The 13,397-nt window shown below is 38.1% G+C and overlaps 2 protein-coding genes across 4 annotated transcripts in view; one reads left to right on the top strand and one right to left on the bottom strand.

Annotated features, from left to right (window-relative positions):
• Positions 1-1,635, top strand: part of LOC107557780 (S-adenosylmethionine mitochondrial carrier protein-like) — a 60,689-nt gene extending 59,054 nt beyond the window's left edge. For both annotated transcript variants that reach the window (XM_016241314.1, XM_016241313.1), the window contains exon 10: positions 1,180-1,635. In XM_016241314.1, the coding sequence (XP_016096800.1) occupies positions 1,180-1,276 (97 nt within the window). In that variant the 3' untranslated portion in view covers positions 1,277-1,635. The remainder of the gene's footprint in view (positions 1-1,179) is intronic.
• Positions 1,636-4,477: 2,842 nt separating this feature from the next.
• LOC107557776 (leucine-rich repeats and immunoglobulin-like domains protein 1) overlaps positions 4,478-13,397 on the bottom strand; it is a 41,391-nt gene continuing 32,471 nt past the window's right edge. For both annotated transcript variants that reach the window (XM_016241302.1, XM_016241303.1), the window contains 9 exons: positions 11,888-11,959; positions 11,424-11,495; positions 10,613-10,776; positions 10,185-10,505; positions 7,530-7,811; positions 6,486-6,917; positions 6,243-6,374; positions 5,637-5,909; positions 4,478-5,426 (listed from right to left, as the gene is read on the bottom strand). In XM_016241302.1, the coding sequence (XP_016096788.1) occupies positions 5,239-5,426; positions 5,637-5,909; positions 6,243-6,374; positions 6,486-6,917; positions 7,530-7,811; positions 10,185-10,505; positions 10,613-10,776; positions 11,424-11,495; positions 11,888-11,959 (1,936 nt within the window). In that variant the 3' untranslated portion in view covers positions 4,478-5,238. The remainder of the gene's footprint in view (positions 5,427-5,636; positions 5,910-6,242; positions 6,375-6,485; positions 6,918-7,529; positions 7,812-10,184; positions 10,506-10,612; positions 10,777-11,423; positions 11,496-11,887; positions 11,960-13,397) is intronic.

Raw genomic sequence — 13,397 nt, 5'->3', positions numbered from 1 at the left:
ATATTCAATCCGCTAAAAAGGATCATCATTCATTTGGAAATCGGACTATACTGGTTGTGAAATGTTTTGACTCACTACAAAGAACCAGTTTGTTTGAGTCATATGTTCGGGAATTGAACTATACTGGTTGTGCTGTATGTTTGACTCACTAAAAAGAACTGTCTCTTAAGAGTCATTCGTTTGTGAATCGGACTCTACTGTTTGTGATGTATGTTTTGATTTGCTAAAAAGGACTGATTCATAAGAGTCAGCTTGGGAATCGGACTGTTGACTCACTACAAAGAACCAGTTTGTAAGAGTCATACATTTGGGAATCTGACTTGCACTGTGTTTTGATGTGCTTAAAAGAACCGTCTGGTAAGAGTCATTCATTCAGGAGTTGAACTACTGATTGCGCTGTATGTTTTAATTCAGTAAAAAGAACCATATGATTCATTCATTCAGGAATCAGATCATTTTTGTGCTGTACATTTAAATACATGTATGAGAACCATTAATGTCATTGGGTTCCAGTATTTGTTAATAATGGCACCTGTTCGGAATAAAAGCAAGTTTACATTGTGATGTATTTTTGCATTACAAAAGTAAATGGCAGAGCAAAGAGCACACTTGCAACACGCCGACAGTCAAGACAGAGCATGTGACTTCTGGTATGAAACCGTGTCAGCTTTCAAATTTTGTCTTGAGAAATTCAAACAATAAATACCGTTTTGTGGCTCTTTGAGTCGTGACAGATCACGATCATCTCTTCCTACTAGTTATAGCACGAAATAAACATGAATGAACATCAGAAGATATCTTGTTTCAACCATGGAAAGATGTCAGTACACACCATTTTTTAAATTATAGTCTACCAACATTAATCTACTCTGCTGTCTGTTTTTTTTTTTTTTGTCGGCCAAAATGGCTGATTCTGCGTTATGATTGGTCAGATCACCTGTCAATCAAGTCCCAGCCTATAGGGTCAATTGCTGTGGACTATAGACCAATGATATATGAAAATATATATATGGGAATAAAAATACAAATTATTTATGACTTTGCTATAATAATGTCTTTGAATGTAATTTAATTGATCTGTTCATAACTGAATAATCACCATGTTTTGAAATTAATTACTAGTGTGAAAAGACGGTTATTGCTAACTCTTGCTTTTATGTTTTCTCATCACATCTGAAGGCTGTTCGCCGGCAGCATCCCCAGAGTGACGTTCATCAGCATGGGAGGCTTCATTTTCCTCGGAGCATATGAGAAAGTGCGCCGTACGCTTTTATAAACACCGTCGTCATGGACGGTGTGGGTCAGTTTGTACTGGACCCGTTTCCTCAACCCAAACTCTGACTGTACAGCCAAAACTGCAAAACAAGGTCAGAGACCAGGAGCAAATAGTAAACTACAGATGAGTGGAGGTTGGTCAAATCTGACCGAGAAACGCACACACCCTCTGTCCCAGTTTGAACCGGTGGTCTTGAGGGCCACAGCGAGGACACCTGGTGCCTGGATAAAAAGATCACATAACACAGTGGTTTGCATTCTTGATCATCAGTGCACAACAGATTGAGTTTAACTGCCTGAATTCCACTTATGTTGCACCACAGATCGAGTTCAAACTCAGATGTCATTTTTGCAAGCCTACATGGATCTATTAAAAAAAGTATTTTTACAAAAGTGAATCGGCTATTTGTATTAAGATATGACTGCGCTGGTATTTATATACTAAACTCAAGTATGCACTAATATGTAACAAGTTTAAGGGCGCTACCAATATTACTCCAGTGGATTATTGTAACATGTTGAGTCTAGACTTTGATCCCCAAGCTTAAGCTAGTTGCTCTACCTGCTTCACTATTATTAGCTGAAAAACACACAGTGAGAGTCAAGCAGAATGCAGAGAAAGACAGATAAGTCCACAGGTGTGAATGTTTCTCAGACCTGTCATGAAGTTCAGGGCACAAGAACAATACTGGAGCAGCAGTGGGCCTTCCAGTTCTGTGGCTGTCAGTGGTATGTGCTTTCTGTCCAAACACACAGCTCAAACAATACTGCTGAACGAGTGAAGATCAACAGATCACAAGTGATATAGTTGATGTGTAAAAATACACAACTGTTTTTAACACTGATAATAATCCAAAATGTTTTTTGAGCAGCAAATCAGTATATTAGAATGATTCTGAAGGATCATGTGACACTGAAGACTGGGGTAATGATGTTGAAAATGTTACGTTTAGCTACATTTGCAACCCTGTTACTCATTCCGGTGTACTTTTGTCATTTTACACATTTACTTATAAAAGTTTGAGTTGAGTGTTTGGACAGAGAGCACATACCTATGTCCGTATGTCAAATAGAAAACCATTTTTATATATATTTCACAATATTAGTTTTTACTCTATTTAAAAAAAAAATTGATCAATTCTGATTATTTTAAATATTTTAATATTTAATAAAGAGTTGAGAAGGACAAGACCAGTTAAAGTCAGACTAGCTAAAATCGGGAGAATCATTTTATATATTTAAAGCTATTTATGCTATGTTGTTATTATTTTTGGTAGTTTATCGAACATGTCTCAATAGATCTCATTCCCAAAAAACGGATTTGTGCTTCTGTTGCTTAGAAATGTGAGGGGGCACTAACTTACCCTATTCATACAAAGTCATTTCAACCACTGTGCATCAAAATAAAAACACGCAAACCAGAGAGTGTAAAAGAGCAAAATGTGACTTTAATAAACACCTGCCATTTTGACACTTCAACAGTTTTAGCCACGTGGGTGAACAGCTGTGATTAGAGTTCAGTTCAATAAATGAATCCGGTATGAAACAGGGTGACCCACACATCTGTAGAGTTAACCGGTTTGAATTAGTGGGGCTCTTCACAGAGCTGGATTACACACATAACCATTTAACCACAGTATCAATGTACTGCTATGGTCAGTTTCAACAGTTTTTTGGGTTAAACTTGGTGTTTGCTGTAATCTAACTTTCTAAAACATTCACCTAGTTTAGTAGTAGTGTTTTTTTTACTATTTGGCCTAAAAAAAACTCGGCTTGTCGACATGAACCAGTTTGGCTCAGGCTAACTAATAAATGTATCTTGGCATTAGCTGCTTTAGTCTTTACCAAAGACTACGAGAGATTATCGGACAAGGTGTTCACTTATTCCTGCTAGTTCCCTTTACGTGAAGACATTCTGTGTGGTTGGAGACCAGCACACGCAGCTTGAGTTTTCTAGAGACGCTCTTTCCCTTTCGTGATTTGGCATACGAACGTCTAATGTCATTTTTTTTTACTATTTGGCCTAAAAAAAAACTCGGCTTGTCGACATGAACCAGTTTGGCTCAGGCTAACTAATAAACGTATCTTGGCATTAGCTGCTTTAGTCTTTACCAAAGACTACGAGAGATTATCGGACAAGGTTTTCACTTATTCCTGCTAGTTCCCTTTACGTGAAGACATTCTGTGTGGTTGGAGACCAGCACACGCAGCTTGAGTTTTCTAGAGACGCTCTTTCCCTTTCGTGATTTGGCATACGAACGTCTAATGTCACTGTTAGAAAGTCATTGTTAGAACGAATCTCTCTGTAAGTATTTGTTTTTGGATAATTTGTTATTTCCCCAAATATGTTAAAAAAAGACGGTCAACAAATACATTTAAAAATTCATTTCAAATAGCACAGGTATGTAGGTGAGTGAAGCAGCTTTTGGTGACGTGTAGCTTTGTTAACGGAAGAGCCTCGACTGCATCAGAATCTCAAGATGTAAAAATGTTTAGTTCAAATAATGACTCACATGATTTATCAAAGTGCTTATATTTTCCCATATGCCAATATTCGTCATTTTTGTACCATAATGGATGCAGAGCTCTTCCTTCATCACAGACCAGAACATATCAATTCTGACAAAAGAAATATTCCAGGTTAAACAGCAGTTAGTGATGACAAATACAATCGTTTGCTGTCTGTTGTGAATGCCTTTCTGTACACACATTTTGTGTTTGTTTTTACAAACTGAAGTACAAATTTAAATGATATTTTTGTGGTAAACTGACGCAAAGCCATATATGCTGTGGCTTATAAAGAGTTTTTAACACCTTTTTAACTGTGAATTTTCATAATTTTTCCAGTCATAATTACTTAAACATCATTTATAGAGATAGCATTTACAACAACAACAGAAAACGTAGCCAATTAAACACTTCAGAAATATAAATATACATTTAGAAATGTCTTTTTTTTCTGTAAATATAAATTCACAAAACAATTCCACAACTGTTCAAACATTTGGGGTCGATTTTTTTTAATTTTTTATTCTCATACCATGGCTGCATTTATTTGATCAAAAATACAGTAAAAATGTTAATAGTTCAAAAGAACAGCATATGACATTATAAATGTCTTTGCTGTCACTTTTGATCAATGTAATGCATCCTTGCTAAATAAAAGTATTAATTTCTTAAAAATAAATTCTTACTGACCCCAAACTTTTGAATGGTATAGTATATTCACTATAGAAATGTCCAAGACTTTTCTATTTTTGTAGATGATATTAGTTTCTAGTCATCAAAAAAATAAAACAAGAACAAACAAAGTAAATTCCCTGATATTTCTAAAAAACCCTTTAACTTGTATTTAACCTGGAATATTCCTTTAAGGTGATCTATTATGATTGGGTTGTCTAAACTTCAAGTGCATGACAAAATTCCCATTTGTGAGAGGGAAAGTATACAGACACCTCCCAACAAACAACTGACTGGTGGATCCTTTGATCTTGCAATAAGGCACTGCTCATAAAACTGGGAAAACTAGGAGAGATCTGTTCACAAAAAAAAAAAAAAAGCTAAGAAATAAAAATAAAATAAAGCCACTCTGATCTCACCATGCACCGAATAGAGTTAAACACTCTTTTGTAAAAGTTATAGAATACGTACATTCATATATTTATATATGAAAACTCTTATGTACAGCTCAAAGTCCAATGTTATAGCACTCTGTCATACATTTTGCATGCATCAAATGCAAGTCACATTTCTGAAGTGTGAACAAAGCCTCCCTGAGGAGGATTATATCTATATACATCATTAACGCTCGCATGGGACATCATCGCCCCACTCAAGCTTCGCCTTCAAACTCCGGACACCCCAATTCTGCATTTAGATGAATGGGGGCAGCTTTGTCTGTGCCCCTCAGTGTGAGGTAGCAGTTCTCAGTGCAAAAGGATAAAGAAGAGGGTTGGTGAGGCATTAGTCACTGGCCCGTCTGAAGGATTCGCTCTCGCTTGAGCTGGCATCGGGCATATGCGCGTGTCCGTTGGGTAATGGAGTCTGTTTAAGCTCGGACCCAATGTCACAGTCCCCAGACAGGAGCTTTACTGGCCGATGGTAGCTCTCTTCAAGTGAGGGAGGTGTGTCTGACCTAATCACCAACAATCCTGAGAAAGATTAGAAAGGAAGTGATGTCAAAGACTGATCTAATTGTGAAAAACAAGGAATATTATCACTGTATTACGTCAAAGATCAACAATCTGATATAAATCAATCAATCAAAGCAGTGGCAGGAATAGTGATTTATGGGGCATGACTGAGTCTTCTTGAAGTTATGGCATGAAAGACTGGTGAATCCGTTTCTTCCTCGTTCTCACCTTTTCGGTCGTTGTACTGGTGCGATGAGGGTGATATTGTCACCCTGTCGTGGTTGGTGGGAAAGATGGGAGTTTGGTTGTCTTTCCTGACCCCGTTGGGTGTGCCATTGCAGTGTGGTTCATTGCTGTGGCTGGTGAAAGTTGATGTTTGGTGTGCCTGCTGATACTCCAGGCCTGAAGGGAGCGCTATCCCGTGAGGGAGGTAGTTACAGTGTTTGGAGTAGCTGGTACCGTTTTCCAAGCAGTCTGTACACACGACTGGCTCATCATAGCCTGAAATGAGAGGAGCTCATTAATCTATGTTAAGTGAAGGTCATTTAAACAGCCAGCTTTTTTTTTTTTTTTTAAGTCGGCATGACATGAAAATTCACCTATTCATTTAATTTGTAAATGCATGTATAGATCTTACTGTGAACAACTCATACGTATTCTTTAAAAAAACAGTTTTGACCTTGTAATGTTTGATAATTTAGCTGCCAAGTAGAGCGTATTTTTCTTGCCATTACTCTCCATTTAACACATTTTGAATATTTCTTTCAAAATCTGGTCAGAAAAAAAAGTCAGTAGATACCATTTGGACCTACAAGAAAAGTGTGGATACTGTACCATTGTTTTCTATGCGTCCGTTGGGTTGAGATCCACCATTGGACTCCACTCGTATACACGCGTCCTGTCTCTCTGATAAAGTGCCCTGAGAGGACAGGTAACTGGGGACATCAGGAGGGACAATTGTCTCGTCTGTAAAAGGCAAGCGCAAAGATTATAGACAAGCCTTGTGTAAAAAATACATTCCTCCTGCACAACATGCAGAGCCCTAAACAAATACAATATTTGTGAGAATACACGCACCTGTGTTTACACTGCACTCCTCGCTCTTCTTCCTCGTCTGGTAGATAATACACACCCAAACAAGTGACGTCACCACAATACTGGTGACCACGGCGATGACGATGATTCCCACAGTAACAGTGCTGGGGCTTGAAAAAGGCGCACAATCCTCAAATCGCTGGTAAACATTCAGCTGGCAGTGAGCGCGCTCTGTGCCGAGCGTGTTGGACATGACACAGGTGTAGCGTCCAGCATCTTCTAAGGTGGTGCTGCCGATCACCAAGAGCTGATTGCCTGGAGTGAAGTAGTGACGGTCGCTGGGTCTGAGAGGCTCCTCCCCCTTTAGCCAGGTGATGCGAGGAGGTGGGCTGCCTAAAGCCTTGCACTGCAACGCAACGGTCTCACCCACCACCACATTTCGATCCTCCATTTCCTGTGCCAGATGAGGGGTTTCTGCAGGAAGATCACAGGGAAGAGTTATTGAATTACATACAACCATGTGTAGATACAGATCTCTTTAAATGGCATGACATTGGTGTTAATGACTCTTATGAGCCATTTCGTTTTAGTGAATCAAAAACATACAGTGGGGCCATTGTAGTCTTATTTCTGAATGAATGACTCTTATAAACGGGTTATTTTCCAGTGCGACCAGTATGTAGTCTGGTTCAGTATTTAGTCTGACCCCTTGAGCCTATTCTTTTTAGTGAATCAAAAACAAAGCCCACTTTAGGCAGACTATACCACATCATGTCCACAAAATAACAAGTATTTGACTATTTCTGCCTAGCAATTACTCAATTGAGAGTTCAGAAACACTCAAAAATACCACTATGTGAGCCTTCAGCACTTCCTCTACCCCCTGTGACCTCTTTCACCTTCAAGCCCGCACATAAAGCCCAGCTGCTTCAGATGGGGAAAGAAAAAACATTCTTACGTAGAACTAAGCAGGGGTTAGCAGAACTCCAACAGCTTAGTAAACAAAATCTGAATTCCATAATGGGACAAAAAAAAGTCTTTATATAATGTATTTATATAAAGTAAATATTTAAAAAATGGACGTACCTAGCACTGTTAGAGTGACGTTTGCAGAGATCATGCCCGCCGTGTTTTTTGCCGTGCAGCTGTACACCCCCATATCCTCAGGCTTCACGTCCATGATGAAGAAGACATCGTCATCAGGCATCACACGCATGCGGCGCTCTCGGGCGGCAGGGAAATCTGTACCGCCATCTTTCTGCCACGCCACTTGGGGAGTCGGATGTCCTTCAGCCGCACACTCCAACCTTGCCTTCGTGCCCGTGCGGATCGTGATGTCGCGTGGGGTCTTGACAAATGAAGGCAGCACTGTGCGCATAAGCAGGCAAAGGGAAATTAGCCCTAGCAAGGATTATTCCCATAATGTTGCTACACCAGCACCAAACAAGCCTAGCATTCATAGCTGTGACGAACTCAATTGGTGATGGGAAATGGCTTGATTTGGACGGGCATGAAACCAAAAATGCCTCAGGACAATCCATTTGCATCTGTTGCTCGAACTGACAAGGCGTGTAATTCAAATGTATTGCTAACAGCAGAGAAGATTAAAAAATGCCAAAATTCTAGTGGCGCAGTTCAGTCTGAATGTTCAACTGAAAATTCACTGAAAGAAAAACTCTGAGCCAGTGTTCATTTTGACAGCAAATTTTGATTTAGTTTTAGTCATAGACTTTTGACTAAAATGCCATTTAGTTTTAGTCATATTTTAGTCATCTGAATTGTTTTAGTCAACTACATATCATAAGATTTTAGTCTACTAAATATACAGTACATTTAGTCGGCTAAAATCTAATGGGTTTAGTTACAGTGCATTTATTAAGAATTTCTCTAAAACTCATTATATAGGTTTGATATGAAGGTTTTATCATAATAGACACCGATTGAACTGCGGTGACACACAACATGCCTTTATGTTAAAATTAAATAAAACCACTTCTCATAAAGAAACAAGAACATGGTCTTCTTTTTAATGAAATACCAATGGTTATATAGGCTAATTACGCATTCTTTATAGCAACTTGTTTATAATATTCTTCATTCTTTCAAGCAGACATATTTATTTCTATAAATAAATTTAGATTCATCTTTAGGGCTACTAAAGTTTTTCAGTCAAGAGCAGTGCGTGATTTTCTGTCTTTCTTTTGTTGCTTGATTAACATCAATGACTCGGACAATAGCAACTAAATTAGGCTGCTATCCCTTTAAAACCGAATGCACAGCTGCAATGGATGCAATGTACTGATACACGTTCTCCCTACTGTTTACGTTCACTTAAGACGTAATCAACTCCGTTTATGTGAATACTTGTCAAAACGGACAATTCAACATCATTTTGTGTGTAATTCTCCGTTCATGCGACACGAGAGAGTACTCACGCGCTGTGAGACGCGCTTTCTCTGTGTGTATGCTTCAGTGTCTGCGCTCAGAAAACCGGACCGAATTGAGTTCTCTCTTGCGTCGTCAGATTTATCCATATGTCTGCTCTTCTCTTACTCCCACATATTGACATCTTTGAACATTATATGCAACATGCAGCAACCAAGTGCATATTAGCTTATGTCCCGCCGGTTCTTATGTATGCATCTAACCTCCGAACCACGCTGCAAATTAGTTCTGAATGAATCTCTTCCCAAATCGTCCCTCCCTAACATTTTCGTCTCGTTTTTATTCGTTGACGAAAATGTCAATAGATTTACATCATAGTTTTTGTCATTCAAAAAGCGTTTTAGTTTGTTATCGTCGGTGAAAAAAATGTCGTTGACGAATGAAATTAACACTGCTCTGAGCAAATGTTGCATAATGGGAATTTTGTGCCACTGGTGTGACTTGTATGTTTTACAAATTACAAATTGAACGGCCTTAAAATTACCTTGAAAAGTGAGTAATTTGACTTTTATATACATGTATAATAATATAATAAATTACTAAAATATTATATTCAGGTAGCTGGGTAAAAAAAAAAAAAAAGCGATTTGTACGGTTTTGGCCACGACTCTACAAATGAAAAGTGTACTTAAGTTGAACCAAAAGTATTTTTATTTATTAATTTAAAATGTTTATGCATTTTAAACATTTAAAATATTTTAATATAAAAAAAAAAAAGTTATTTAAAATATTTATATATTAAAATATGTATTAAACATTACTATTTTAAGCCTTAAAGGAAATTACACATTTTATTATTTGTTTAAAAGTTATAAATGGTAAATAAATTACAATTATTGTGAATTAAGCACACACACTGACATTTAAAATACAAATTAATAATTGCTATTATTTGTATGACAATTAAATGTCAGCTTGTACAAAATGCTCTCACTAGACTAAACGATCTGTGCGTGATGGGAACTGGAACAAAGTATTGAGATTAAATTTTGTTATTGACCCAATACTTATTTTCCACCATAATTTGCAAATAAATTCTTTAAAAATCCTACAATGTGATTTTCTGGATTTTTTTTTCTCATTTTGTCTCTCATAGTTGAGGTATACCTATGATGAAAATTACAGGCCTCTCTCATCTTTTTAAGTGGGAGAACTTGCACAATTGGTGGCTGACTAAATACTTTTTTGCCCCACTGTATACATTTCCAACTGTAGAGGAACCCATTACATACCCAACTAAAGTGGAAAATGTATGTAGAAGAGTACCAGTATATAGTTTACACTGGTTAAATGTACCGTTTACAGTGACGCGGGCCTTGTTAGAGTAAGAGGAGCCAAAGTGATTGCTGATGATGCACTGGTAGCGGCCCTCATGGTTGAAGGTGACGTGCCGGAGGTGGAGGATAGTGGTGTACTCCATTACACCTCCGTCACTGGCCCGTACGTGGGCGAAATTCTCCACCTCGGCTTGACGTAGCGTCTCCTGGTCCTTGAGCCAGGTGAAGGTCATGGGCGAGCTGCTGCTGCTGGCGGCCGTACAGGTCAGACGCACATCTTTGCCCAATACTGCTGCCGTGGTGACAGGGTGGACGGTGATCTGGGGTTTGGGAAGGTCATCTGGAGGGAAGTACAAGGACAGAGACATTTTAACACGCCTTATGATTATGTTCTTCCTTATTGTGATTGACTTCTTTGTTTGTTATAGACAATATAGCACTGCTTACCACAAACAAAGCTCTGTGGTGGGGCCTGGTAGACGCTGGTGCCCTTTAGGCTCTCTGGGTGGGCACATGTGGCCTGAACGCCAGGCTTCAGCCCTCGTGTTACCAGCCACTCGGGAAACCAATGCAGCTGGCAGTCGCACAGAAAACTATCACTCTGAATATGACTGTAGAGAGAGGGATCGAAAGAAAGATTAGTAAAAGCCAGCTAGCATGCATCTGTACTGTAAACACTGATGGAGATGATTTGCACATTTACGTCCAGTTGCATTGTAGCGTCCAAAAAACTTGTGGACTCTAACATAAAAAGTGGACACTAAAACGGCATTTATTTATTCAAAATACAGTAAAAAGATGTGCCGCTTAATATTTATGAGGAAATGTGATACATTTTCTTTAGGATTCCTTGATTAACAGAAATGTGAAAATAACAGCATTTATTTGAAATAGAAACAGTGTTATTACTGTACTTCGATCAATTTAATGCATTCTTGCAAAATATAAATATTAATTTCTCTTTTTAAAAAAAACTTACTGTAGTGTATATTTAAATAATAGTATTATTAATAAATAAATAAAAATCTCAGGTACGTGAATTAAAAAAAAATCTGAAAAGTGGACTGAAGTGCTCTTAAAATATTTTAATATTTAAATTGGCATTAGTCATGGCATACTATTTCCTTTAAGCCTCAGGAAACTATGCATTTTATTTGTCTGACAATTAACTGTCATCCAAACATTCATGTCGAGAAACATTAGAACCGGGTGAGTGGATGTGCGTGTGAAAAGGAGCATGTGTAATAATGGGACTCACAGGTAACGCAGGTTCTTCATCTTACTAAATGCCTCGGGTTGGATGGAGCGGATGGCATTTTCCCCCAAGTTCCTGTTGAGAGATTAAACAGGGCCCTCAGGTGTGACAGAAAGAGAACATGGGAATGTTCACATTCAGCTGCTGAGCTCGCATGCAAATCCGTAGCCTATTTTTATACGGGATAACTCTGAACAAGGTGGAAAAACTCCAATATCAGACGTGGAGTTACAGCATCTGCAGAAGTGCTTAAAAATTCCTTTTCTTCTACGAAACTGACCATATGCTCCATAACTGTGTTCCTGTGCAAGTTAAAGCTGGCTCTAGCGAGACAAGAGCAGATGGCCTTGCAAACCACCCCGTCCTCTCCTTTTACAATGACACTATTAAATTGCTAGCAGCCCTCTTAAGCATTTACTTTTGGCAGCCCCTGCTGTATGGGCCGAACGGCATTGCGGGATACTCACAGGTGCTCCAGAGCCTCCAGGCCCGAGAAGGCTTTCTTGGCCACCGACTTGATCTTGTTTCCAAACAGAGTTCTGCCGTTTCCAGACACGCAGGGTGAGAGGAAAGAGAGAGAGAAAGAGAGTGCACAATTAGTTGAGCTGAATCTGATAAGAGAGGGGGATTTTGGGATTGGAAATCCGAACTGTGTAGAGATTAGGAGGAGGGTGAGGAATCGGGGGCCGGCGCAGCTCTTCAAAGCTTACTTTTATCTTTATTAGAATTTAATAGTGATGACAGGGTAGAGCCCAGAGCTCGAGGTCACATAAAAAGGAGCTTCAGTGGCTGGAGGACAGCATGGCTTGTATAGTAATAAAAGTGGCCTTGTCAAGGCTCTGGTTAAAACGCCTTGTAGGGGCTAATCCTGCTCGCACTTCAAAAGCAGGTGTACACACACACATGGCGGGAAGGTGAAGGGGAACAGGCTCCTTCGGGATGTAACCCCCCCCCAAACGATGACACGATTTACATTTTAAGCATGTTGGACCAAAACAAGCCCCTGACAGTGCAAGACTCCTCAGTCAGCACCGTGAAAGCCAGCACCTCCTCATATAAACCAGATTTGACACCTGACAATGTTGTCATTTTGATCAGGGGATAATCTTATTGGCTGTGAGTCGGTGGATATTGGCTCACAATCCTAAGGCGTGTCAGGAGATGCTGCATGCTGGGATAAACAAGACCTTCACAGCAACAGAAAAAAGCAGGGATGCACAGATATTAAAAATCCAGTTGATATCAATAAGCTGAGAATTATTTTCATATTATGGCTGATAACCGATAAAAGATTGATATAAAATTTTTTTTTATATATATATATATATATATACTGTTTTAAAATCTATATTTTGTTTTAATAAATAAATATTAAACCTAAATCCATCTTTTAAATGCTACAGGTGAGTTTAGACATCACAACATTGTAATATTGCACTGTTAAATGAAAAATGAAAAAACTATTTTACAATGTTATATCTGTAAAGTAGGGATGCACTGATATTAAAATTCTAACTGATATTGATAATCAGGTAATTATTTTCACGTTAAGGCTGACATCCGATAAATGGCCAATGTTAAAAATCTATACAAAACTATAAAAATCTTTTTACAAATATTTTGTCTAAATGAATAAAAAATAAAATCATTTTTAAATGCAAGTGAGTTTAGGAATCACAACATTGGAATGTACAGTATGAAAAATTGATTTTTCAAATTGTTTTTAAATTTTGCTAAAGATTACATTTAACAATATTACCTTTGTTATTAAAGTTACTAATAGTGAACTATATTAGTGAACAATAGTGAACAACCTTATTGTAAAGTGTTCTCAAAAAATCATTACTATCAGCTGCTATGGTCCCAAAATACACAAAAACCAATATAAACACAATTTATATAGTTTTAGAAAGTATAAAATTGGACATCCCTAAAAAAAATTATACCATGTGCAAAAACAAAATGTATCATCTTAAA

Source organism: Sinocyclocheilus grahami, unplaced genomic scaffold (genome assembly GCF_001515645.1).
Source record: "Sinocyclocheilus grahami isolate Dianchi unplaced genomic scaffold, SAMN03320097.WGS_v1.1 scaffold619.1, whole genome shotgun sequence".
Lineage (NCBI taxonomy): Eukaryota > Metazoa > Chordata > Actinopteri > Cypriniformes > Cyprinidae > Sinocyclocheilus > Sinocyclocheilus grahami.
This window is presented reverse-complemented; position numbering and strand designations above follow the sequence as displayed.